The sequence below is a fragment of the Lotus japonicus genome, chromosome 6 (genome assembly GCF_012489685.1).
Source record: "Lotus japonicus ecotype B-129 chromosome 6, LjGifu_v1.2".
Classification (NCBI taxonomy): domain Eukaryota; kingdom Viridiplantae; phylum Streptophyta; class Magnoliopsida; order Fabales; family Fabaceae; genus Lotus; species Lotus japonicus.
Window position 1 is genome coordinate 66,385,383 of NC_080046.1, and position 27,908 is coordinate 66,413,290.

Here is a 27,908-nt window from a genome sequence, read left to right on the forward strand (position 1 = left end):
TACCAACACTTTTGCGACGGAATGTTATCCGTCACGAAACCTTGACTGTGAACTTAGCGACGGAAAACTGTCCGTCACAAAATTTTTCCTGTGAAATTTGCGACGGATATCTGTCCGTCACAAATTTATATTCTTTTTAAAAATTGCATTAAAAAAAGCAAAATCATTTTAAACGAGAATTCTTAAAGAAAAATAATATTCAAATTGTAAATTTTATTAACGGGAGACAATTAAATATCTGAATTTACAGAAATCCACTAAATCTAGTTTATTAGATCTTACAGCATATATCTAGCATTTATAATAACATTCTACTAATTTTCAGAATATTTCTTGCACTATCATCATTTTAATACAAAAATCACTTACTATTTTTGAGTTAAAAGTAGAGAAAAACAGTAGTCAAAGTAAAAGTACATGACAAGAGAAAGTAACAGGAAATGAAATCACAAGTGAATGTGTTCCATTACAGTAACTAAACTGTTGTTCACTTCTTCTTCCATTTCCTCACGTTCCCCTCTCTCTCTCTAAAATCTCACTCTCTCTCTCTAAAATCTCAGAAGAAGATTTCAATGGCGAACGAAAAAGCAGTGGTGAAGATGGAGTGGTTAACTTCCATAGACACAACCACTCTCTCCCACTCTGAACTTCACGCCCTTTCTCTCTCCTCTCTCCCAACCTTCGATCCCACCCTCACCCCCATAATCGACCCTACCTACTTCAACGAAAGCTCCGGCACTCACCGTCAGTCCTACGCCACACCTCGCCAGCGCCGCCGATGCCGTGTCTCCGCCCTCCTCCCCTCTCCCACCCCTTCCGACCACCCCCGCATCATCGTCGACTATCTCAAGCACCTCATCAGAGAAGACCCCAAGTTCGACCAGGTGGAGCTCCTGCAACCACCGCAACAACGCCTCATCGTTCCCGAACCTCCAATCGGTGAGGTGAAGAGGAAGCGAGGGAGGAAGCCCAAGGTCAGAGTGCATCTGGAAGAGTGTTACAGAGGAATGGAGAGGGTGAACAAGAACGGCGTTCCGGTTGAATTCTCCGCGCTGGCCAGCGCGGAGAATCCGTTCGCGGAGGAGCTGGCTAGGCGGACGGAGGGGCTGCAGGGGGAAGAGCAGCTGTTAGGGTTTTTGAGGGATTTGGTGGGGCAGTGGGGAAGCAGGAGGAAGAAGAGGAGGATTGTTGATGCTGCTGATTTCGGTGATGCCTTGCCTGTTGGTTGGAAGCTTCTGCTCGGTTTGAAGAGAAAGGATGGTCGTGCTTGGATCTATTGCCGCAGATACATCAGGTCACTTTTTTCTATTACCTTAGGAATATGATATCAACACTTATATATATATCATTTGCATCACAATGCTGTTAAATTCTTGACATTATGGGACTTGCTTGCTATAAATTTGGAAACAAAGCTTTAATGTGTTTTGCCTATGAAAAGTTAAGGTAAGGTGAATAAGGACTTATCCTTTTATATAATTATGGTTGCGTTTGGAAGAGTTTATTTGAGCTATTCGTATAGTATTAACATTTATGCAAGTGTTGCCAACATGGGTTGGCAGAGCTAGCTTCAGGTTTCGGGTTTAACTCTCACCTCCCCATAGGTTGAGGGTTCGAATACCTCTGGGATCAATGAAATCCCAGTTGGTGGGCAACCCTCCTCGGGGAGATCCCTCGACGCTCCCCTCTGCGCCCTGCCCGGTAGTCTGGAGGTGCTTATCTCTTCGTAAAAAAACACATTTATGCAAGTGTTTGAGAAAACTTGTGAAAAGAGCTTATAGGTTTTGAGCTTATTTCATAAGCTGCCCATAATAGCTTATGAACAAGCGCGCCGTTTATACATATCTATCAGCTTCCAAATTAGCTTATGAATAATCGCTTAAGAGGTTTTTGTCTCTTTCAGTACTTATGTGTTCTCTTGTTTGACATTCTCCAGCCCTAGTGGACAGCAGTTTGTGTCTTGCAAGGAGGTTTCGGCGTATTTGCAGTCCCTTTTCGGTCAGGCTGAACCACAATTAAAAATCAGTTGTAGGAATGAAAATATTCTGCAGGAGCAGAGAGTGACTACGGAGAACGTAAGTATACATGCACACCACCCTTGTTGATCTGTTGTGATATTGTTGCAGTGATTTATGGGGTTGTGCTGCAGTCTGCAGGTGTTACTGGTGAGGATCAAGATCAGAGGCAGATTGCAGCGACTAACTCGGATGTGCCTGGTTTATCTGTTTCTAATGAACGAGTGAAGGAAGTTTCCTTGTTAGGGATTGAGAATCTTGCAGATGTGCAAATACATGACCTGTTTGAATGTCACAAATGCAGCATGACCTTTGGTGAGAAAGATTCATACTTGCAGCATCTGTTGTCCGTTCACCAGAGGACGACCAGGCGGTACCGACTTGGTTCTACTGTTGGAGATGGAGTTATAATTAAAGATGGAAAGTTTGAGTGCCAATTCTGCCATAAGGTGTTTCTAGAAAGGCGTCGCTACAATGGTCATGTCGGGATCCATGTTAGGAATTATGTGAGGAGAGTTGAAGATTCACCAGGTCAGACAAATGTCCAAAGAGCAGACAAATCTCCGGTCCTGGAGGAGGTGCCTTCAAGGATCTCTAAGATGGATGCGCTCATTGAAATTGCTCAAAACTCTATTATGGAGGATTCTGTCATGGAACCCCATAATTCAGCTAAAATGAATGTGATACCCGATTCTGAAATTGCTGTTGGTGACTTTGACCAAGACATGGACTTTGAATATCCTACCGATGTGGTGGATGATTTAAATCTGCAATGTAGCACGCATTTACTCATGAATGGAAAAGGAGATGAAATTGATGATTATAACCAAGTTATTGATGCAGAGGGGGTTACTCTTCTAGATAGCATGGATTTGTCATATGTAAACGAGCAAAATGTCCATGTATCTGGTACTTCAAAGGGAAAAGAAGATGTTGCGTTGACAGCTGCGGGGTTTGGCCAGTCTGGGATTGATTTGGAAGTGGTTTCTCAAAGCCCTTTATTTCCTTTATCTGGTTGCACTAACAGTAAAGGGCAATTCAAACTTGATGAAGACAATAGCAAGAACAGTGAGTTGAAATTTAGTTTAGATGGCTGCAAGGATGTACCTGTTAGGGCTGATTTTCAAGAGATAGTCATGTCAGTTTCTGAAGAAGTTGTGGTCCATTCTAGCATTTCTAACCGCTCTATATCCACAGAACAACCTCTGGATTGTTTTCCAGCCTTCAGCTCTGATAAGATATAAGGCATAACCTATGGCGCCTTTAATGTTAGGGTTTCATGTATGTTGAAAAACTGAGGGAATATTCCTACACCTATCATATCAAGGTCCTCTCAGAAAGTGATTGATTTGAGGCTAGCATGTATTCTGGTTTTATGTTGTATTGAACCATTGCTGTAATATTACAAAGCCCTTGGTGCACTTTTCTTGGATTTTCAACACATCCTGTTTATTGTCTAGGCAATTATCCTCTAAGTAAAATAACTGTAAAATAACGGTTGATGTTTTGCTTAGCATGAGGACATACATCTGTTGACAGGAAAAGTTATGCTGGCTGCACATTAGAATCTACTCAGAGGAGGACTTGTTCTTCAACTTAGGTTGTTCAATTTCCTGAATCATTCTAATTTCTAACAACAACTTCCGTTCTGACTTTATGTTACCATGTGTAAAATTCGGACCCCCCTCAGAATGAATGAAAGCAATTCCTTTGGCAGCTCCAAGTGCAAACTTCAATCTTGAATCCCAGTCTAACTGAGTTCTTCCTTGAACCTCATCTCCTAATGTTTGGAATAGAAAAATTTGGCAACGAATTACTACAATTGACATTTCTTAAAGCTTATCTATAGTTATGAAAGCAGTGTGTTAAAGCATTTCTTAAAGCTTATCTATAGTTTTTTTTATAGTAGATAAGTTTTAATAAATGCTCTTTAGTTCGTATATCCAAACAAAATCTATATAAAGCAGTGTGTTAGATTAGAACGTACTATGCAACAAGTGAAACAAGCTTCCTTTTGGCATGTAGTCATAAACTAGAAGTATCTCATCTTTGGCCTGATGATAAGCTCGAAGAGGCATGACATTGGAGTGGCGTCCAATTCTCCCTAAAATTGCCATTTTCAACCTTGTGGCATCCAAATCTTTCAACCTTTTTACTACCACTATCGTTCCCTTCTCCATAGAGCTAGACTAGACCACAAATTATCATTGTTATTTAGAGTTACTAAAATGGCTAACTGATTTATCTTTGTTTGTTCGCAAAATTACATTATAGAAGTTAAAACAAATGGAAGTTTCTTGTTTAATATAAAATATCCCTAGTATAAAATCATTTTCAATAGACACCAAGTAGAATTTTCTTTATGAAATACAATTAATAATGAAGTTTTTATTTTTATGATGTGATGAGATAAGAAAAGAAAAGAAAAAAGGTGAATATTTACATACCATTTTCAGCCAAATCAAGAGAGATGTAATATAAGAGGAAGAAATAAAAAATATGATATAATAAGTAAAGAAGAGAGATATAAGAATATAAAAATAGTTTTAATAATTTTTAGTGCATATATGGTAGTAAATTTTAATGCGTACATATTAATATTTTTTAGTGCATATATTTATAATTTTCCCGTATGCGTACTGTATTATTATCAATATTATTATTAATTTTTCCATATTATTAAAAATTAATGTGGATCAATTTTTCCATATGCATATTATTGACAATTTATTAAATAACAATATTATTAATAATTAATTAATATTAAAAATGAAAATTGAAGAAGAAATAAAAAAGTTAATTTCTTATTTTACTAACCTACGTAGGATACGACAATGAGAGATTACAGCGGCTTAAACCGCCGCTATATGTTAGCTATTACGTCGGTTATAACTATCACTACTTGCAAGCTGAAAATCAATATGAATATATTGTGGCGTTTTGAGTCATCGTTTACTTCCAAAATTGTCCGCAACTTTATTTATTGCATAACACGTCGGTTGTTGTGGCGGTTACCTATTAACCGTCATTTTATACCATACGTCGAATGTAATTACGTCGTTTGGCGGAACCAACATTTTTCTGGATTACATCGGTCGAAACCAACGTAATTAACAAAACCTAACTACCACAATTAACACATTTTTTGTAGTGTGTGATCTAGGGACCACGTCCCTATTTATTGGTAATAATCTATATATTTATTTCTATCTTAACCCATTTCATAACTAAAACAGAAATATATTTATGTGTCTACACATTAAAGACATAAATCATAACATTATGATCTTAATTAACTGAAATCTTACCTTATAATATCAGGTATCACAAATAAGGGTGAGAATAGGCTGAGCCTAAGTAGGCTTTGCGTAAATAGGCCTAGCATGTTTAAAAATCTTAAGGCCTGAGCCTAACCTGTGGCATGTCAAAGGCTTTTTTTCGAGTCTGGCCTGGCCTGGTAGCCTATTTAAAGGCTTATTTCACAACAAGAGTTTTACGTTTGCTAACAAAATTATTTGTAAAGAAGCTATTAAACTTATAAACTAACAGGTTAAATTATACTAAAATATTTTTTTCAACAATCAGACTCATAATATTATAAGCTATTAGGTAGAAATGAAACTAAATGAGAGATTATGTTGGTTTCTTAGAGTCGGAGAGCCAGTATAAAATCAAACTTTATATTAAGGTATTTAAATACGTTATATATCTATTTCTAAATAGACTTATAACTTTAAGTCATTATATAAGTCAATTTGTTTAAATATATAAAGATGTCAATAAGTATATAATCTATCCATATATATAAATAAAGCACACTTGAATCATTACATCAAATACATTAGTAAATATTGCATGTATTATAATGCATTAAGTAATAACAAATTTATCTTTGTAATAAATATATTAAATAATAAGATTAAAAACTGAAAAAAAAATTGTATTATCAAAAGCTATTCAACTACCTACATTAAATATTCACAAAAATACCTATATTAAATAATAACAGTTATAATTTTAAAAAATAACTTGAGTTGACAAATATTAAGAATTAAAATTAATTAATTATAAATAATATTTATAATTAATTAATTAAGATAAAATAGAATTAAAATTAATAAATATTAGTTATTATGTAATTATTGATAGTTAAAATTATCATAGAGTAATTTTTCTATTTAACTACATATATGATGATAAATAAGTTAAATATATTAAAAACTAAGTTAATTAAATTAGGAGATATATATTAAATATGTTATACATGTCATGTTAGTTATAAAAAATAATAGAATAATTAAATTAAATTTATTTGTCAAAATAGTTTAATTTTAAAAATTTTGGTTGATAATAGTTATAATTTTGATTTAAAATATGTTTTCTAATAATATCCATGGCCGGTCCCGACATTTTGGAGGCCCTGGGTTAATAATAAAAATGGACCCCTAAATTTTATTTTGGAGAAAGTTTAATAGGAACACTAAGCAAAAAAAAAAGGCCTTTTACAGCGCTTCGGACCTCTCGCCGCTGTTAAATAGTATACAGTGGTACGAAGCGCTGTAAAAGATTAACTATTTACAGCGCTTTTTTAAGTAAAAACGCTGTAAAAAGTATTCGAATTTTTTTTTTCGGACCCCTTCTTTTTTGGAGGCCCTGGGCAGTGGGTCTGCTTGCACAGGCCCAAGGCCGGCCCTGATAATATCTAATATGATTTTATAACTTCCTCTGAGGTTTATCATTGTTGAACTCATCTACAATAAACTAAAAATGTAGTATGAAATGAAGTATTTAATAAACTTCCTAAAGGAAATTATATTTGATATAGCTACAATATTTCTTCATTGATAAAAAAATAACAATCATTCTTAACCAACTTTCGTTTGCACCTAATTATGGTACACGAGTTTAAGAATCTTTTTAACTAAGTTCCTATAATTTATTTGTGTTAACCACATGTATCATCTACTGAATGAATCGTGTTCTACTCAAGTGTATCATAAAGTGCATTCCTTAAGGAAGGAATCTCAAAGATCCAATGAGTTAATTTTAAAAATTGTAATAGACATTCATTAGGTTGAACGATTTGTTATTTCAAATTGTCATATGAGGTTAATTATAATTCTTTACTTTCTATAAAACTATAAAAATTTATCGAATAAGTTGAACATATAATCACCAAATAAGTTGAAAATTATTTTTATTAAAGAAACATAAAATATATAATATGTGCTTTAATATACTAAAAAATTAATCCAAGAGGGATAGCTCAGTTGGCAACGCAGACTGAGTGTGTGAAGAGCCCTCGGGTTTGATCCCCACATAATAAACTATAGGGGAAGGATAAAGAACCTTAATTATGACTAAATCTTGAATCTGTCGCTATATCCAAAGGGTGACCGATACCTAATGTTTATGAAAAAAAAATCTAGAAAATTAGTGCACAATTTTTTTATTGAGCTTCATTAATGTAATTACATTACATATGTTTATCATATTCTTAATTATCTACTATTCAATAATTTTTCATACTACATAAACTATTTTTACAAATAATAGACACATAACTTAAAAGCAAACATGTGCAACACACGGGTTTAATTTCTAGTATTAAAATATTATGATAATTTTCTAATATATAGACATCATCAATAGTAAAATATATTTATACTAATCATATTTACAATGTACCAGAAAAATACTAATTATTTTTACTTAAATAGGCTAGCCTGTAAGGCTTAAAAGACTTTTTAAATGGCCTGAGCCTAGCCTTTTTAACTAAATAGGCTTTTCAAAAAGCCTAAGCCTTGCCTATTTACCAATTTGGCCTGGCCTGGCCTGTGGTAGACTAAGCCATAGGCCCCTACGAACGGTCTGACCTATTCCCACCCCTAATCACAAATTGACAATCCATAGTTCACAATTATTTACATATATAGCCCAATATTGTATAATGATCCAACATTTACAACCATATTTATAAATTGACAATCCATGGTTCAAAATTATTTACATATATAAATGGCTTAACTATGTTGGAGGTCCCTCTAAAATATGGATCATTTGGTTAAGGTCCCTTACAAAACTTTTTGAGTGGAATAAGCACCTAATGTGAAAATAATATATAATGATAAGCCCCTGTTGTGAGGTTCCGTTTAATTTTTTATGATTCTGCAAACGGCGCTGACGTGGATTATATTTTGTAAAAATTATTCAATTAAAGAGGGTGCCACGTAAGTAAATTAGGGTTGATAAAATAAAAATAAAACAAAAAGGAGCTACTTGAGTCTAGTTGAATTTGCGAACATAGGAGATAAATCCAATGATGACATCATACTCCTTGACCTCCATTGAATTTACAAAGTGGCACCATAACTTCAGCACGGGATTCTGATAGTCTCTAACCACACTACGTCTTATTCTTTTCAACTTGACATGTGTCATCACTGAAAATGAATATTATTCCAAGTTTACCTATCAAGTCATGAATTTATATTTATATTTTGGCTTAAATACTCTGGAAGTCCTTGGAATTGTACCCCGTACGAAAATAAGTCCTTGAAATTTGTTATTCAAATTCTGGGTCCCTGAAATTTTTCTTTGAATCTAAATAAGTCCCTACCTGTGTTTCATGCTTATGTGCAGTGGCGGAACCAGAATTTTTGTGGAACCTGGGCAAGTTTAAGCCTAAATACTCGCACCTGATGCCTGACCCAGGGTTTTAAACTGCGATTGCGGTTGCAAGTGCTGCGGTTTTAGACATTGCGATGTTACTGCGTGAATAGCCTATTGCAATGACAATTATGTCTCATTCTCAATTAAACACTCAACCCTAACATATAAGTACAATCCATAGTTATCAAGTTCGTCATACACTTCGTGGTATGGGTACAAGTACGCGGTACGCGACTTATAAAGTATGCAGTACGAAGGGGATATACATAGTCAGTTGTATATATAATTTGATTTGAACTTAAATTTTACGTTAAAAAATCAAAGATGTAGTGTAGTAGAGAGGATGCCATCACATTAAAAATTATAAACTTGGGAAAGTTGAAACCAATATCACCTTTAACAAATATTAAATATATTAAAACTGATTAAAAGTTAAAATGTGATAAGAATGAAGCGGGTTAGTAAAAAGGTGATAAATTGCTTTTTGAACTCAAACAAAATATGAGGAAAAATTACAATTGTGTTGTCCCAATTGAACTAACATATACACTTGAAGGCCCAAACTAAACTAAAGATAAAACTTGACAAAAAAAAAAAAAAAACTAACAGTAACATAGAAGCTAACCTAGTTATTTTGTGAATTTTATCTATAAGTCTATCCAATTGTGATTTCTAGTGAGGTGGCATAATAGCAAAGGCTTATCACTGACATAAACAACATTTCACACTTTGATGGTTTGACCCAACATTTCACTGATAGAAACAACATTTCCTTCATTGTTCCACTTCTTCTCTTCCATTGCAAAGTGCCCATTCACTGATAGAACCAGACATTTCCTTTTAATTCACTCGCTTCTCTTTTTATAAACATACCATCTTCCATTATTTTGTGGGTATCTCTTGTTTCCGTGTCTAAATTCAGCTTTCTTCAAATTTCTGGTTCTCACCAGTCACCTACCGTCCCACCGCTTCACCCACCGCCTCACTCCCTCCCTCACGGCCTCACCCACAGCTTCAGCGACACACTCACCCACAACTTACAAATCACAGGTTCACAGAGTCAAAGAGGCTTTACCTCTCAGAGAGAAAGAGACTTGCGTGTTGAAGAGAAGGGAGCAAGCCAGCAATCGATCAACATAGGTTACAGAGCGACAGAGGTCAAGGAAGCAAGCAATGAAGCAATCAATGGAGAGTGAAGAGCAGCAATCATCGATTGATTAGGGATTTAGGGTTCTTTTTCCCCCTTTCCTTTTCTGAAGTGTATTGCTTTCAAATTTTGGCTAATCTCTCTTCTTGTTTTTTTGGCCCAGAAGCCTACCTGGTCCAAAGAAAAAATAAATTTTTTTTCTTGGAGCCCAGGCATAGGCCCGACCAAGCCAGGCGGTGGTTCCGCCTCTGCTTATGTGGCTAATTTTTTTACACAGTCATCAATTCCACGTGTATTTTTTGTATTTCTTTTATGCCAACTGTGTTAATCAATTTTAATTAACAACTAAATCTCAAAATCAATCCCTAACGATCCCTAATCTAATTAATCCCTAACTCTATCAGAGTCAAAATAATAAAAATTCCAAAATAGCATTTCCTTTCTAAAAAAATTATTCATCTGCAGATAAAAAAAATGGCCAAAAAAAATAGTTATTCATCTAGCTTCTTCATCTTCAACACAACACCACCGCCAGACCACCATCCCCAACCACCACCGCCGAACCAACATCCCCAACCACCAATTTGTTCAAAGCGAAGCTCAAAGATGACAAAAAAGTGAAAGGTGCAAGCTTTTCAACCCAGATCGGATGAAAAAGCTTGAAGAGTTAGAACCCACATTAAAGCTCAACAGAACCAAAAACCCATATCTCAGAACCAAAAACCCAAATGCTCGACCCCAAAACTCAGTTGCAGAGGTTGGTGGTGAAGCAGCTCGGAGGTTGGTGGAAAAAGAGGGATGTCGTGATGATGATGAAACGATGATGAAGGGCGATGATGATGAAGGGAGATGAAGATGATGATGAAAGCAAATCTGGCTTTCGTGAGGAGGATGATGAAACAATGATGAAGGGCGATGAAAGAGTTATTTGTGAGCGTGAATGGGTGATGAAGAAACAGTGGTGGAGATTGATTTTCTGAAGATAAGGGTTGGGTTTGTTGTGGTTTAATTTAGGGTTTGGATTAGATAATTAATTGATTAATCCATGTGTAATAAAAGAAAATTATAAAAGCCACGTGGAATTAATGACTGTGCAAAAAAATAGAGCCACCTAAGTTGTTAACACGCGTAGGGGCCTATTTCGATTAAAAACAATTTCCCAGGGACTCGGAATCGGGAAAAAAATTTCAAGGACTTATTTTCGTACGAGTACAATTTCAGGGACCTCTAGAGTATTTAAACCTTATATTTTTGAAGCTTATATGCTGAATATTTTTGAAAATAGTATCTTAATATTATATTTCACACACTATCTCACTTTGTAAATGTAACACACTACACCAAAATGCGCTATTTAGCGGCGGTTGAAGTTGTTAATAGCGGCGGTTTGAACCTCCGCAAAAAACTTCCTGTCGGTTGTCCAACCGTCACTGTTTCTTGCGCCGCGAGTCATCCTAACATCGGTTTTCAGCAACCGCCGGAATAACCGCCGCTATATCCTAGCGGCGGTTTAAACCGCTGCGAAGTGACAATTAGAACTCAACACCGGTTTTAACACAAAACGCCAGTAATCTAACAACGGTTATGCAACCGACGCAAAGTTTATAGTTTAGTGGCGATTATATGTAACCGCCGCTAAATCCTGTATTTTCTAGTTGTGACATTGAAAATTATCTTAATTCACGCCGGTTCTAAATCTATTAACCTAATATTATATTCAATTTTAGTCCTTCATTCAAAATGGCAATATTCAAAAACTAAATATAAGTCAATTCTATGTTCTTGATAGTTAAATAACTATATATTATCATGGTTGATGTTTTGCTTACCATGAGAAATTCAATTGAACTTCTTCCATTCTTAACTTCCTCAACCATTCTAACAACTTCTTCCATTCTAGGGCTTGACCCATCTGTACATTTACGCACAATCCGACGCATAAGATCCAATTGGACTTCATAAATGTCTGCTAGCTCTACATCAAATAACTCAAGTAGCTCCTGTGACGTAAACATTAAAAAACTTTCATAAGCCAAACTATACGGAAAAGTTCTAACCAGACATCAGAGCCCTGAGTGATATGCCTGGAATTAGTAACTTATGGAGCTTTAGACATAAAAGAAGATGATGAGGCATTCGTTTGAGAAGTCAATCTAACATCAGAGATGCAGGCATCATCAAGATTTTGTGTGAAGAAAACATTGGTTGACTTTAAGTTGCCATGTGTAAAATTTGGACCCCCCTTAGAATGAATGAAAGCAATTCCCTTGGCAACTCCAAGTGCAATGTTCACTTTTGAATTCCAATCTAATAATCGAGTATTTTTCTCAGCCTTATTGCCTACAGTTTGGAATAGAAGAATTAGGCAAAGATAAAACATTACTAAAATTGGCATTCATGAATTAATTTATATGCAATATGGAGCAATGAGTCAGTCAACTTAGAACGTACCACGTAAATAGGAAAATAAGCTGCCTCTTGGTATGTAGGTTGAAGTTTCGAGGAAGAAGGAAAGAAAAGACATTGTGCTCAAGCTTTCTTTGCATAGCGAATAACCCACTTGAAAAGATTATCATGTTACGATGCATAATGATTTATCGAGACAATGTTTCATGGCGAGGAAAGATCTCTAAAATAATAGTGTATTTGTACTTCTGCAGTTAGTATTAATCTTGACATGTAATTAAAAAGAAAAAGATAGATGAAAACATTTTTCGGAGAAAAAAATATAAATAAAGGGACAAGTCATGAAATGTTCATAATATCTTTTTGAGAAAGTTGAGACGTTTACAACCTTGTGTTAATATATTCATGCACCATTGCTCTACTTGATGAAATATCCAAAGACATTTCGGTCAGGCGTGACTCTTCCAAATTAATCCATAGAGATCAAACTGTGGACAATGCTAACATAAGGGCAGTACCTTATATTGAGGTTGAATATAAAACTTGGGAAACATTAGCCAATTGCCATGAATAGTTAATGATGTACTGATTCAAAGAAATTGCATAGTATCAATATTTCCATGTGAGTCAACACTAAATCATGACAGTTTCCTTGTAGAGACGCCCAATCTCATCCCCACAGAAACCAAGGTCTCCAGCGGTCTGGTGCTATTTATTAGAAGGTCTTGATCAATTGTAATTGAATTCTGTAAAACAAAAGAAAACAAATGTCACTGCATACGCATGAACTATGGGGGCCCTATAGATAGATCATACCAAAAATATAAATCAAGGTCAGTGAAATTCGGAATCAGGACCAACAAAATAAATTTCAAACATAAATGACAGTGCTTCCACCAAATGAGAAATATCCGAACTGTTAGCAAACACATGCCAATTAGAAACAAATACAACATATAAGATTGGAAAAACTGTAATCAACTATAACTTGTCCAAACCTCATCTCCCTTCTTGACATGATCGCCCTTTTTCTTCGTAAAATTAATGCTACCAACCATTGTAGCTCCTATTGCAACAAATGCTACCTGATTCCACATCATAGAAAACTCTCTAAGATACAAATAAAATACAGGCATGCAGCGATAAGATGAATTGAAGTGGAGCCAGTGAACTCTGAAAACATTTCAGGAATATAGCAAACCTCATAACAATGGCAAGAATGCAAGAGGTACAAGAGCATTAATAAAAAATAAAATGCATAAATGGTTTATATGCCACTAATAAATAAATAGGAATAAAACTAAACCCGTGCATTCGGGCAAAGAAGTTAATTGCAAGACAAACCTTTCCAAAATCTACAGTTGAAATTATTGAAACAACTCGCTTATTCTCCGTGAAGACATTACAATACTTGCTATTAACAGCAATGGGATTGACCTATATGAAGAATAGAAACACATCAGAAAAGTTGCAAATGGGAATTGACACAGAAAACAGACCCATAATATATAAATAAAATATCATTTTGCTGGAGTTATTATTTCACATACTGTATATAGGCATCCGGGATATCTACAAATTGCTCAATAATTCCTGATACTGGCACATGGAAACGGTGATAATCCTGCAATAAATCAATGTTAAAATCAAAATTTGCAAAGCAAACTAACACAAAATTAAAGTGACTTTGAAAGAAAGCAACAAATACCTGCGGTGCCAAGCGGAAAATAACCATTGTTCCATCAACAAAAGCACTGGAACTCAAAACTTCTTTCCCCAAAAGGCCTTGAAGGGAAAACTTTTGACCCTAAAGTACAAATATAATCCAAAAAGCACTTCATTTGGCATTAAAAAGCTTAAAAGATTAAAGGACAAAGAATGAGAGCTATCCCAATTTTTAAGGGAATTTAATTTTCCTTGCCACTAGCTGCCACCAGTTTCAATAATTTGGCATTGCTTCTATTCGAAAATGTTTGTTGTTTAAGGTTATGCACGAAGAGTAAGATGTTATTTATTGATATATAGCTTGACTGAAACAACCTTGTTTATACTTACATATATAATTTATTTTTATCCAGATTTTCACAACTAACCCACTCATTAGTAGAAAGAGAAGAATGGTTATTGGTCTAAATAAAAGGTGATAGGTGAGACAAAATTTATTAAATGATGGTATAAATAGAAAAGTATGGGATAAAATATTTTGAATTTCTAAAACAACAAATATTTGGAAAATTTGAAAAATGCTAAAACAACAAACAATGGAACAAAGGTAATATTACAAGACATCTTGGAAGAAAAAAAAGAGATGAAAAACATATAATGTCAAGAAAAAGCAGTAGTAGAAACAACAGTAGAAATAGTACCTCAAACAGTTGGGTCTTTTCATAACTACAAATTGTTTAAGCGACTAAATCGTTCTAAGGAGTTATATCTCAAGCTGGATTTCATGCAAAGCTAGAGTATGAAGAAAAATAATCTCAGATTTACTCTCATATAAGTAAAACCATATCCTCCCCAAAGCCTCTGTCCTAATTTACAGGTGACTCAAGCAGGCCCAAGTTCAATATGTAAAATCATAATGTAATTATTTTCATTTAATTTCAAGCTGGAAAACTTCATTTTATATCAGAAATCAACAATTACTAGCACTTATGAAATGAGAATATCTAAATATTAAAAAGAAAATGAATTCTTGGGACAAGAAAATTCCAAGTGCAAGAGATGTAAAAGAAATACCTTAATCCAAAATCTTGTGCTATCATCAACTGATTTAAATGCTGTAAGACGGCAATCAGCAGCACACACAGCAATGTCGTCACGTTCAGCAAAAGCAATTGGCCTTGAACCAGGCTTTAACTCTCTAATGAAAAATTCATTGAATGTCTGCCCAGAACATAATTAAAGATATGTGTCATCTAACAAGATAACTACTATCGTTATGAAGTCCAACACAGTTTTCATTACGAGTATTGCTCGGTAATTTTGTTCAACTTCACTCAGCTGCTTGTGAAAACAATATCGCTAGCTCAATGGAAAACAAATTCTTTCAGTTTTCCGTGTTCAACAGGGATCGATAGAGAAGATATATTCAACTAGAAGGCACAATGGATTCTATGATAACATAGTAAAAAACAAGAAGTAGCGGAAGCGGACAGCGCAGAGCTAAATAGAGCTAAATACATGCATATGTATGAAAACTAGAGAAAAGCATTGAAATTCTTGGATCATGATAGGCTGGACAAAAGCTAAAACCAAATGGTAGTCCACTATGAAATAAGCAATGAGAAATATAGGACACTACAAAGGTCTCAAGCACATGGATTATGGCTAAAAGATTTCAGAAACAACTGAAGTAAGATAACATAATAAATGCTATATTATAATTGTAAAGCATACTGTATCAGCAATGAAAGCCGTTAACAACAGGAATGTTTTAGGTGCAACTGAAATGATCATCAGATTATTTTCAAGAATAGGCACCAAGTAAGCTATGTTGTTAATTAAGCATTGACTAGCTTTTAAACACTGGAGGAAAGTTAAGGTTTGTAGAAAAAATTAAGCACTAGATAATGTTAATTAAATTAAGACCCAAAACTGTATGCATATGATGAGACGCCATTACTTTAACTTTTTAGCATAATCAAATTGAACCTGCAATGTAACCTAAATAATTAACAGGATGGAAAATAAAGTGTTCAGTCTTCACAAAGTCTTGCCCCACCTTAAAGTGTTCCAGTGGATACTTGCATTCTGCCAAATTGAGTTGATCCTACAACACAATAGTCATAAGAAGGTATTATAGGCACACATTCACAAGTCCAGCAGATTTAAACATCAAAAATAAAAATAGATGTGATAGGAAAAAGAATAACACCTGACTCTATTTTGCAGATTAAACAATAAAACTATTTCAACTCTTCATTTTCCTCCAGTATCTAATTGGACACACACACACACACCCCTATGTACATACATATATGTATAGATTGTAGACACACGAACAGAGTTAGAACACTGCTACGAGTAGGTTTTAACTCAAGCATGTTGATTATTGAAGGGAAACTATGTCCTTTCATTTTAAACTACAGAATAATTTTGCAAGATCTAAATAAGTTCCTACAATGCCAGTGTACCCCGCACCTGAAGGGTGCTTTAGTTCCTCCTACATATCATTTTCTTGATAAAAATTTGTGCGTTGAAAGGACATAGTTAGCTGCGGGATGTCAGCTAAAATAACATTTAGCTAGGGATGTCAGCTAACATATCACAGGACATATCATTTCCTCCTACATATCAGCTAACTAATTTGTGAGTAAGGAACAAAAAGTTAGCTGCGGGATGTCTATAAACACATATAATGAGAATTGTTTTTATACAAAATGAAATATTAGGTAAGATTGGAAAAATACAAGAGATTATAAGATATCTTCCAAAAGAAACCAAACACCAAAACAAAAGCCACAATAGTGAAGTGAAATTGTGGTTCAAACTCACAATCAACTTAGACTTCTGTGATATGTCAAAATCAAATGGTGCTATCCACAAAGAACTGAAAGAAGCATTATCATACCTTGAAAGATTCAATAAAATTTGGTATATCAGCAGCCGATTCAGGTGAATCCATTCGCGCTCCCTGCTTTTCAGAAATATTTTGCAAGAGCTCCTTCACCCCTGCATATAAATGGTTCACCAATTTAAGGTAAATGAACAAAGTAACTCAACGCAGAAGGAAAATTCTTATTCAAATCCTATTTAAATCTCACATTGATGTCAGAGTGGTGACTGGTTAATTTACACATGTATGTAACCTATAATTTCTTTCAACAATTTAAAAAAGAAGGGGGGAAACCCTCATACCTAATTTCCTGAAATTCTCTTAAGGATATCTCTAATTCTCTACTTTGATGAAATTGTTAAGCCAATACAATTTGTATTGTCGAGACTTTAAAAAATGGTATGTGTGACCAATGTTGATAGTTGGTAATAGCATTAAAAGGCTGCCACCATTGATAAGCTTGGAAGCTCTTAGAATTTGGGTTTAGGCCTAGCTTAGGGGTGACGATTGCTCTACCCTATATAAGGACTATTTTGGTGATATCTCTAGTCAATGTGAGACTTCTCAACACACACCCTCACGCCTATGGCTGAACATCTGGAGCGTAGAATTTGCAGGAATTAACATCTGCGGGTGACTCATATATGGGTGCTCTCCACCAAATGATCTAGGAGAGGCTGTGATACCATCTTAGAATTTGGGTTTAGGCCTAACTCTACCCCAAAATCTAGCTTTGTTGTGCGGATTGCTCTACCCTACATAAAGACTATTTTGGCCATATCTCTAGTCAATGTGGAACATATCAAGATAAACCTTTATCCTAATTTTGGTGGATGTGATTAGGCAAACTCATTTATTAGCAAAGGAGAGAAGGAAATTCAAAGAGGTCCTGTACATCCTGATGTAACTTATAACGTTTATAAATGTACAATGTATCACATAAATGAAATCAGTTAAAGAAAAGAAACAACGGAAAAGATACAAAAAAATTCCATACCAGAATATGGGAAGTACTTGATCCAGATCGAAGACCAACTTCATAGGATTGGAAATGGGCCCATTCACTCAGTTTCAAGAACCACTTATAATGAGGGGAAAATAAAGTGCCTTTATTTTCTAGGGATATGCAATCATATATACAGAACCGTAGACCATATATATGGCACTAAAAAATTGTGCTGTATAATCCATTAGGTCAACAAAGATCATACTTTACTAGTTCCTGTCTCTTAATGCTTAAACTAGCAGTAAATTGCAAAATTTTACCCATAAGAAGCCTGGTTATCTGTTAAGAATCCTCCAGTCATCACCTGGTTTCCGGTCCCTTCATCAAAACAAAGAGTTAAGTGGATCATGCTGTTCAACTGGTTAGAAATTTGAAGAACCTCGCCACAAACAGGGAAGCAATTCAATAATGGTTCCCTGCAATACCAGAAGCTAGATAAGCAAATAAGAATCAAAGAAATGCAACCAAACAACAGTTTTCAAAACGAAATTCCTACTTCTAGTCAAACTTCATCAAATCTTAAAAATGATATAGCAGTACAAATGAAATTAGTTAAATATACATGGGTATATACATACATAAATATACATGGGTATATACATATATATATATATATATCCACCAATAGTAAAAGACAACAATAGGAATGAAAAAAATAAGGCTTTGTCTCTTGTAATCTAGATGGGTCATTACTTTTCTTGTTGAAAAGCAAGAAGGGCAGCCAATTCATCCATGCTCACAACACCATCTCCATTCTTGTCAGCTGCTTTGAACAGCTCCTCTTTCTATTGAAAAAGAATTTTTTTGCTGAGACTAAAACTTGAATGTAGAAAACTAGACATTATTGATTATATTGCAAATTTATAACTTCATTTCATGATTTGCAGGGAAAAGATTCATTATTTACAGTCACTTTCTAATGTCAAAATTCAAGGTTCTAAATTCTAATATTCAAGATGGTATAACTTCATATAAACCATGAAATCTGAAAATAGGAGATTAAAAAATCTAAATCAAAGTCCAAATCCAAATCTAGGTATACAAGTAAAATAATGATAATGTAGCATGCAAAACAAAAAAGTAATAGGAAACTATCATGCTCAAAATAACTACTCAAGTCTGCACCTTGTTGGTAGCTAACTGATTGCCAAAAGCATCAATTAGGTCAGAAAATTCAGAAAGTGAAAGCATCCCATCTTCATTGTAGTCCTGCATAAGACAACCTGAGCTCAATAATAACTAATAGAGGGCGCTAAATAAAATCACTATATTCAAATTATCAAGAAATTATTTGGAATATTCTATTGGTCACAGATTTCAAATGCTCTTCTATTTATTCAACTTAAATAAACTACCTTTCAAATTTCAAGAGCCTCCAATAGAGAAAGGAAACTGGAATAATTACTCATTAATGTATCTATAAGTAGTACATATAACATGTTGAAATGTATGTTAATATCAGAATAAAGTCTCAGCAACAATCCATGGTGCAATATTGGTTCAACATCAGTACCCTCATGTACATGGGTGACAGGGTGAGATTATATTTATAAATCATCTCTTCTTGTGCTACCCTCATGTCATTGATATAATCCACACTAGACATAGGTTATCAGAATATAGAGAAAGATCGAACTTACCACGATAGATAAAATACGTCTAATAAAGCCTTTCTCTGTTTCAATTGGATCCTGAAAGTTTTAACTTGTAATTGTTAGAACCTAGCAATCCATCATGCTATGCCATATACCTCTACAGAGCATGAAATGGATATGTTCCCAACCACTTTTCCAGGAGCTGATGGATCTAAAAGGTCAAAGACTTCAGTGTCAGAATCAGAATCCTGCACCATCATCATAATTCATAACAAAAGTGTGTAAAATGAACAATGCTGAAAGTTCACAGAAGAAGCCAATAAATCAACAACTTGAACATATGTAATATAAAAAAGGTAACTAATAAAGAAAAAAGGAAGGAAAGAAAGAATGTTTAACCTTGCAATTGGATCCTAACAGAATGTTTCCTCACCTGGGTCAGAAATTCAAACAGATCAACCTCACAGCATCCGACAAGCGTATTGCGGGATAGTTTGTTGGTCTGCATGAGAAAAAATATTGAACTTAGATGCAATGTCAAACTTAAATTATTAAGAAAATATGGGGTTGGGGGGGGGGGATTATAACAGTTCAACAACTTTAGTTCTACATCATATGCAGGTTTTCCCTTTCTAGTACATAGCGGGTGTTGATAACTGCGTGATTTTAGTTTAAGCTAGTCCCAGACTCTCAGTAGCTTTATATTATACCCGATTATTGATTCATGTGATTTTATTCAAACATGCTAATAGAGTACAAACCCCCCTACTTTTGAAATGCAGCACAACCCAATAGCTTATGATTTCAAGCTTTGCTTTATATTTGCACGAAGGCATTATCTCACTTGGACTCCCCCTTCCCTCCCTCCAGTACAATGCATAATCAAAGAAAAGATTAGGTTCTTAATTCCTATAGGCTAGCTCACCTCAAAATACAGAAATTCTTGCAACATGGGGCCCATTCTGTTCCAACAGAAGTTTCTTTTCCTGTGGAAGAAAGTATCAGTCACATAAGAGAAACACTGTCCTGTTATTCACTCGATCATCCGCTCATACATCACGAAGAAACAGGTAAATGATCAAACATAAAATATCAGAGCTGAACTTGAGTAACCTAAGATCACTCCTACAAACAAATGATAATTTACCCCCTCACGAAACTAATTCTTAGCGCGGCTCCTTAACAAATACATATCACTAAGTTCAAGTTATCACTTTAAAGCAAAATCATCTGAACTCACATTACTAGATCTCTACAAAAAATGGAAAGCCATAAAAGCATATTGAATTATGTGGCATTAACTGTAGAGAATTTATATTGAATTACGAATGGAGCAAGTACAATTCAGTTTCAGAATCCTAATGAAAATGACGAGATAGCTTATACTCATAGATCAGAGAGTAGTAAAGAACTCACAGAATTCCAAATTGGTTTATTGGTTCTGCAACACAAAGAAAACAAAATCAATAGATGAAGAAAACGTAAAAGGAAGCAGGAATGAATGAATGAACTGAACTGTTAAGAGCTTTTTGTTCGGAAAGTCTGTTCTCCGAGAGTAAGGCACGCAATCCATTTATCCTTGAACTGCATCGCCGCCTACAACAATCAAACGGAGAACAATCAGTTACCGCGTAATGGAGAAGCAGAGTTAGAGAGAGAGGATTGGCGTGTGTGTACGTGAAGGAGGGTGAGGAGAGCGATTCCAGCGAAGTTGTCATCGGAGAGAAGTTTGAGAGCGGAGGCGTTGATAGGGCTTCTGGAACGACGGTGAAGGTTGTCGTCTCATTCTTGTCGGACCAAAGGCCCCTCTTCCGCCGCATCTCATCTTATATCACGGATTTGGGTTCGTGTGCATTTGCCGGAACAATAGTTTAAAACTCAAAAATGCATTCCCTCATCCTCACTTCATCTTCTTCTTCCCCTAGAATCCCACACTTTCAAACTCTAATCACCCTCATGATGAAAGACTCAAAATTTTGGCGAATTTAAATCAGTTTTAGTCCTTCAAACTCTCGTCACCCTCACATTTAAAGAATCATTCAAGCAACTTTTTAATTAATGAGTCAAACTTACTTTTAAAAATAATGTGAAATCCGGTCAACAAATGTATGTTTGTATAAACTTTGGGGGGAATATAAATCAGCTTTTACTAAATGTAACCCCACACATCGGTTGAATTTTATTTCTCGAAATAGGTGCATTAGCCCTCTCACCAAGGGAGAAAAAATGATAGGGTCGTTACTCTGGGATTTGAAGGACATTTAGTTGGTGCAAACAATTCCACGAATACATACGTCAAGTGATGTATGCAAATAAATGTCACAATTTTTGGCTAAAAAATCATATGAACAACTAGTTATTTGATGCTAAAATATGAAATGCTAAACTTTGATCCTTCCTAGTAAATTTTTAGAACAGTATTACTAGCAGTAACAACACTGACACATGCATCGCCATGGAATGAAATTTTTCTAGGAAAAACCCATCCTCATCTAAAGGTAAAGTCTCCTTGATCTTTGTGAAGTAACAACTCTGTTTGTACATTCCCATTGTCACCATGTGCAAGCAACATGTCATTGTAATATTGTAGCCCCCAAAACATCCCTGTATCATCTGAAATGTATAAACATTAATAACCAGAATAATCATTAGACCTGTAATAGATAAATTAGATTGGACAAGGCAGAAGAGAAAACTCTTCACCTGGCAACATCAGGCGCAGGCGCAGCCGCAGCAGCCGCACCAACATCAGCAGCAGCCGCACCAGCAGCCTCCACACCAACATCAGCAGCCTCCACACCAACATTAGCAGCCTCCGCAACAACACCAGCCTCCGCACCAGCAGCCGCACCAACATCAGCAGCCTCCACACCAACATCAGCAGCCTCCACACCAACAGCAGCAGCCTCCACACCATCAGCCTCCATTTTATCAAACCAATCATTCTAATCAAAATCAAGGTCCATATCAAAATTAAGCTCCATATCAAAATTAAGCTCCAGGTCAAAATCAAGCGTAGGCACATGAGCCTGAAGCTCACCAAACCCATCATCAGCATGCATATAAGCCTGAAGCTCATCAAAAGGTCCACCAAACAAATCAAAAGGCGCATCCGCACGCACATCATCTGCTGCATTAGCAGCATGGCGAATAATCCTCTTCTTCTGCCTGTATTTCATGCAGGTTGAAATTCTTCTTCTTCACAATTGAAATTTTATGTTCTGAATTTTGGTTTCGACTTCGTTTTTTGGTCTTGGCTTTTAAGGTATAATTTAGTTCCAGTTCTTCAATTTGTTTCAAGGAAAATATTCACATTATTTCAATCATTGTCGTTGATTCTCTGCTTTCTCCTCCTTTAAGCTGAAGGTGCACCTCAAGAACAAGCTGGTGGTATTCTTGCCCCTCAAGAACAGGAACAAGCTGGTGGTATTGTTGTTGGTGGTATTGGTGCACCTCAAGAACAAGATGTTGTTGCACCTCTAGAACAAGAATAAGCTGCTGTTCAAGAACAAGCTGCTGCTATTGTTGCGCCTCAAGAACAAGTTGCTGCTATTGTTGCACCTCAGCTCACCAAACCCATCATCAGCATGCATATAAGCCTGAAGCTCATAAAAAGGTCCAAAGGCGCATCCGCACGCACATCATCTGCTGCATTAGCAGCATGGCGAATAATCCTCTTCTTCTGCCTGTATTTTTTGTTGGCTTCTAGGGCTTCCTTTCTATGTTTGTCACATAACTGTCGATTTGGAAGAGCGGACAACTCCAATTACCATTAACTCTGTTGCATCTCCGGAACTGAGGTGCAACAATAGCAGCAGCTTGTTCTTGAGGCGCAACAATAGCAGCAGCTTGTTCTTGTTCTTGAATAGCAGCTTGTTCTTGTTCTAGAGGTGCAACAGCAGCTTGTTCTTGAGGTGCACCAATACCACCAGCAACAATACCACCAGCTTGTTCCTGTTCTTGAAGGGCAAGAATACCACCAGCAATACCACCAGCTTATTCTTGAGGTGCACCTTCAGCTTAAAGGAGGAGAAAGCAGAAAGCAGACGACAATGATTGAAATAATGTGAATATTTTCCTTGAAACAAATTGAAGAACTGGAGAAGAAGAATTTCAACCTGCATGAGTATTAGTTATACCTGTAGGAAACAATGATGATTTTCCACCAGCAGAACCAAAACCTGAAGAAGAACCTGAAAGTGAAATTGAACAAATTGAACAGAAGAAGTTGAACAAATTGAAGCAACGAACAATGGAAGCAAATGCATTCATGAAGTTAATTGAAAGCAAATAACGAAATTGAAGCAATGCAGAAGAATGAAATTGAAGCGGGAAGAATGAAAATTGAAGTGCATTCATGATATTGAAATTGATTGAAGCAAATAACCATCCACGAATGAAGCCATGCAGAAGAGTGAAATTGAAGCAGAAAAGAGGGAAGAACAAACCTGGAGAGAGAGAGACATTGCAGCAGAAATGGCTGGTTGAAATGGATTGTTATGCTTGTTGGGCAAGGTATAGGGCGGGTATATATACCAGAGGGAGAAGGGACACGACAAGAGCGAGTTGAGTATCGTGTGATAGGATGAGAAACCGGTAATACCTCAGGGGATTGCTGTGGTGTGTCAAGGTTAAGTGGTTGCCCGGTGGGTAAAGGTGGGTAGAGGACCTCCAATTCATCAACGATCTTCATCGCAGTGACTCCTTGCTTCAAAATGTACATCTCTTCTTGAAGCTCTGAGAGATCCGCTTGAGAAAAGCGTTCCTTCCAATTTCCAAACATCGACCGCTTTTCGAATAAAAAAGGCAGCATAGAAAGAGAGGGGCATTTTGAGGTGGTCTGGCGGAGCAAAGAGGGGGTGGGAGAGGGAGAAAAAGGCGTAGTCGACGGCTGTTGTCTATAGATGATGCTGAACAGTGAGAGAGGTAAAAGAAAAGGTATATATAGCAGAGGGAGAGTTTGGGCCTCAGTTTTTTAATATGCACAGTGTGTTGTACCAAAAAAAAAGGTGGGTCATTTTAAAATTGGATAATTTTGCAACAAGCGAACAATGGAAAACGAGGTTGTGTCATGTCTTTGCTTGCAAAGGGTCACGTGCCGCCTTCAGGACCAAGCCACAGAGGTCATAGCACACCACAGCAACTTGCAGGTCTTTTTAAGCATAGAAGCCCTTGAAATACATGAAAATGTTCTGCTTTGTATTTGTATGTCACATTAACCCTTAACTTGGGTTAATAGTAATGTTTTCATCATATATGCATTCTACTACTTCATTGCTTGCGTTAATGTATACTCATACTAAACTCAAAATAATTGAGGAGGAATTGGTAAAAATTCTGATATGGAAATATATGGAGCAATGTGTTGATTTGTTCCTTAGTACTTGTACTTTTTCGATCAATCTCTAAAAATAAAATGAATATAATGGATAAATTAAAAGTAGACCATCACATATGAATTTTGATCTCATCTTGTGGTTTAGGCATCAACTGACGGCTTAAAATCATTCTCTACGTATATTGTTTTATGCGCTGTCTTAAAATGCAATGACACAGCTTTTGATTTCACAACTGCATGAGTTCAACCTGCGTTGCAAAATATATTTTTAGTATTTATTGTATTTCTGAAACAATTCAGACAACTGGCCTATTAGCTCAGCTGGTTATAACGTCGTGCTTATAACGTGAAGGTCGCAGGTTCGAGACCTGCTTGGGCCATCTTTTTCATTATGCTGTTATTTTGGGTACTATATTTAAGGTATATAAAATTTCGAGTCTAATCTGCTCTAACTTTTTATCAGCTCAGTTGGTTAAATTTAGTGATTATGAATCCAAGGTCGCAGGTTCGTACCTGCATCGGTAACTTTTTTTAATTCTAATAATCTAACTTTGAGTCCCATTCTTTGCTATATGTACTTTTAAATCGTGCTCTTCCATTCCATGTCAAGCATTTTACTATAATTGTATAATTTAGTATCAACTGAGAGATAATGACAATTAATATGTAATAAATATTAATTATTTTAATTGTGGTTACGAAATCATTGTAGCTAATATAGGAAATAGTCAACTTAGGGAAGCAACTTATTGCTGATGAATTAAGGCTAGTTACTGCCATGTTTTTTACGTTATTGATTTGAAATCAAGGCTATATTAGTGGGTAGAAATCATTGGCTTAGAGGGGGTGAATAGATAGAACACGACATTGAGTTTTCTGGTGCGAGTTTTAGATTCACCATTCTACCTTTTCCTCTATTCATCTTCTACTTATGTTCTGGGCAATATTTTGTGAAGGTTCCATACGATTTGCCTCGAGTGTACGGGTCAGATCGTAGTTGTGTAAACCATTGGAGGCAAAACCGGCAGTTGGAATTTGCACTGTAGTCCGCGGGAAATTTTGCTTCAGGGCAGTGGCTTGCCACGGCACAGCAATACTCTTTCTATCTCCAACAATCTGAAGCAAAATTTTGTTACTCGTGCTGATGGCGCTACTGCTTAGCAAAATTCGTAAAGGAAAACAAATCACTTGAAAGATAAGTATTACTCGTTGCTCTAATATTGCTTGGAAATTGAAATACATGTATCACTCTATCTCCTGACATTTTGTGCAAGGCATGCTTAATCTATTCCTGGGATTGCTTGCATTTATTTATTTGCTTTTTTAGGAATGGTGGAGCTCGGGGTCAATAGAGCATAGAGAGGAAGAGAATTAGTTTTGGTGATTAAAATTTCTTAATTGTTGTTCGAATCTGTCTAATGTCTAATGTGCAACTATAAAATGTAGAGGAAATATTTTATGGTGACAAGAAGGGAGAGGTTGGATACGTTAGTGGTATTTGGGAAGGATCATTCAAGTGCAAGTGCAGGTTCTAGTTAATATTACAATGAAATAAATCTAAGAAAAGTTTCCGTGGATTGGGACAAAAATTGAGGTACCTTGTGAAATTTCTTCCAACAATTTTATGAAATTTCGAGGTCTCAAGACATTTCTTTGCATCACGATCTGTGAATTGGATATTATTTTGGAACGGCTTGTATAATGTGCAGTGACTGTGCACAGAATTGGAATGTGATTGATTGAGAATAATATTCTCATAACTATGTTTACTTAACGTACATACTTATCAAGTTATCATATATGTCTTGGAGCACTTTTAATGCAGTAGTAGGAGTTGTTGGTTGAAAGTAATACTAATGATTGGATTACAAATTATAAATTTTATGGAAAATGTATGAGTGAAAATTACTGAGTGCTTGTTAATAAAAAGTTCCATAATATCTTGTTAAAACCCCTCAAGAATTGTGGGGGTGTTTGGCTAAAGTAGAACAGATGGGCTTACAAGAATTAATATATTGACTTTAAGACCATTGATGGTGGTCTTACTGGAAATGTTGCATATTGATTTTTTATCTTGAGTGATACCACTATAATTGATTCTAAAGATGTTGAGTAATGTGAATAATTTATTATATGTGTTTCTAAACACTAGCGTGAGAAGCTTAACAATGTTTTGACAGGACATGGATTCGTTTATGACACACTGGCGTGCATATGCTTCCATATGAATGATTAATTGATATATGGAACTAGTCTGAAAGTGATAGATATAACTAAATTATTTCTATGTTCATACTTGAAATGAAGGATTCAATAAAAACATGGTGTGATTCTCAACAAGGAAACAAAGATAATAGGAAATGAGTTTGCTATTAGGAAATTGCATTTTTATGAGATAGCTCAACAACTTTGTTCTATTGCATGCTAAAACTCCATATGAAGCTATCATATTTATGACATTTAAAATGTACTACAAGATGGGGTTTATATTTTTCAAAATCTTCCCTTTAGTTTTGGAAGGTGTTGTGACTTAAGCTAAGTCTCATATATGATGATGTGAGTTTTACAAGTGAGTATGTGTTTACATTTGAATGTGGCGTACTGTCTTAAAAGTAGGCAAAGATAACACATTTGAGTTTTACAAGAAGCTAAATGATTGAGAGGATCAATGGTAGATTTACCATTGTGGGGGTGAACTCATCATAAATATTTATTGTGATTGAGTTGCAACTGGTGTAGTTAAAAGTCCTATAATGACAAGGTGAGACACACAAATGAGACATGATCTGGTGCGGGTTTTAGATTCACCATTCTACCTTTTCCTCTATTCATCTTCTACCTATGTTCTGGGCAATATTTTGTGAAGGTTCCATACGATTTGTCTCGAGCGCACGGGTCAGATCGTAGTTGTGTAAACCCTTGAGGGCAAAACCGGCAGTTGGGATTTGCACTGGAGTCCACCGGAAATTTTGCTTCAGGCAGTGACTTGCCACAGCACATCAATACTCTCTCTATCTCCAACATCAACTAGTCTTTTAGTTGCAAACTTGCAATGCATGTGGAAAATAATTTTAAAATAAATTAATTAAAAATTATAATAATTATTTAAAAGTAATTTATGGAATAGATAAATTCAATACTTTTTTCTTGATTATAGATAAATTCAATACT

General features: G+C 35.6%; 2 protein-coding genes and 1 pseudogene across 2 annotated transcripts; 1 reads left to right on the forward strand and 2 right to left on the reverse strand.

Annotated features, from left to right (window-relative positions):
- Window positions 1-466: 466 nt before the first annotated feature.
- Window positions 467-3,456, forward strand: LOC130723344 (uncharacterized). Its single transcript, XM_057574349.1, has 3 exons — window positions 467-1,294; window positions 1,937-2,075; window positions 2,150-3,456. Exons 1-3 carry the CDS (start codon window positions 573-575, stop codon window positions 3,257-3,259), a joined length of 1,971 nt encoding a protein of 656 aa, XP_057430332.1. The 5' UTR covers window positions 467-572; the 3' UTR covers window positions 3,260-3,456.
- A 127-nt stretch (window positions 3,457-3,583) lies between these two features.
- On the reverse strand, window positions 3,584-12,684 carry LOC130725808 (probable inactive receptor kinase At5g58300). The gene is made up of 5 exons (XM_057576997.1): window positions 12,663-12,684; window positions 11,993-12,174; window positions 11,664-11,834; window positions 4,003-4,204; window positions 3,584-3,795 (listed from the first exon to the last, which is right to left on the reverse strand). The coding sequence occupies exons 1-5, from the start codon at window positions 12,682-12,684 to the stop codon at window positions 3,584-3,586; spliced, it is 789 nt and encodes a 262-aa protein (XP_057432980.1).
- LOC130725809 (phosphatidylserine decarboxylase proenzyme 2-like) lies at window positions 12,576-24,331 on the reverse strand (annotated as a pseudogene).
- Window positions 24,332-27,908: the final 3,577 nt, after the last annotated feature.

What these genes read in the sequence shown, in the direction of transcription:
- LOC130723344 (XM_057574349.1), top strand. Translation starts at nt 573, where the DNA reads ATGGCGAACGAAAAAGCAGTGGTGAAGATGGAGTGGTTAACTTCCATA. An exon ending in TATTGCCGCAGATACATCAG is followed by an intron (nt 1,295 to 1,936) that starts GTCACTTTTTTC and finishes GACATTCTCCAG; the next exon opens with CCCTAGTGGACAGCAGTTTG. An exon ending in AGAGAGTGACTACGGAGAAC is followed by an intron (nt 2,076 to 2,149) that starts GTAAGTATACAT and finishes GTTGTGCTGCAG; the next exon opens with TCTGCAGGTGTTACTGGTGA.
- LOC130725808 (XM_057576997.1), bottom strand. Translation starts at nt 12,684, where the DNA reads ATGTCTTTGGATATTTCATCAA. An exon ending in ATGATGCCTGCATCTCTGAT is followed by an intron (nt 11,835 to 11,992) that starts GTTAGATTGACT and finishes TTTACGTCACAG; the next exon opens with GAGCTACTTGAGTTATTTGA. An exon ending in GTTCAATTGAATTTCTCATG is followed by an intron (nt 4,205 to 11,663) that starts GTAAGCAAAACA and finishes TTTGTGGTCTAG; the next exon opens with TCTAGCTCTATGGAGAAGGG.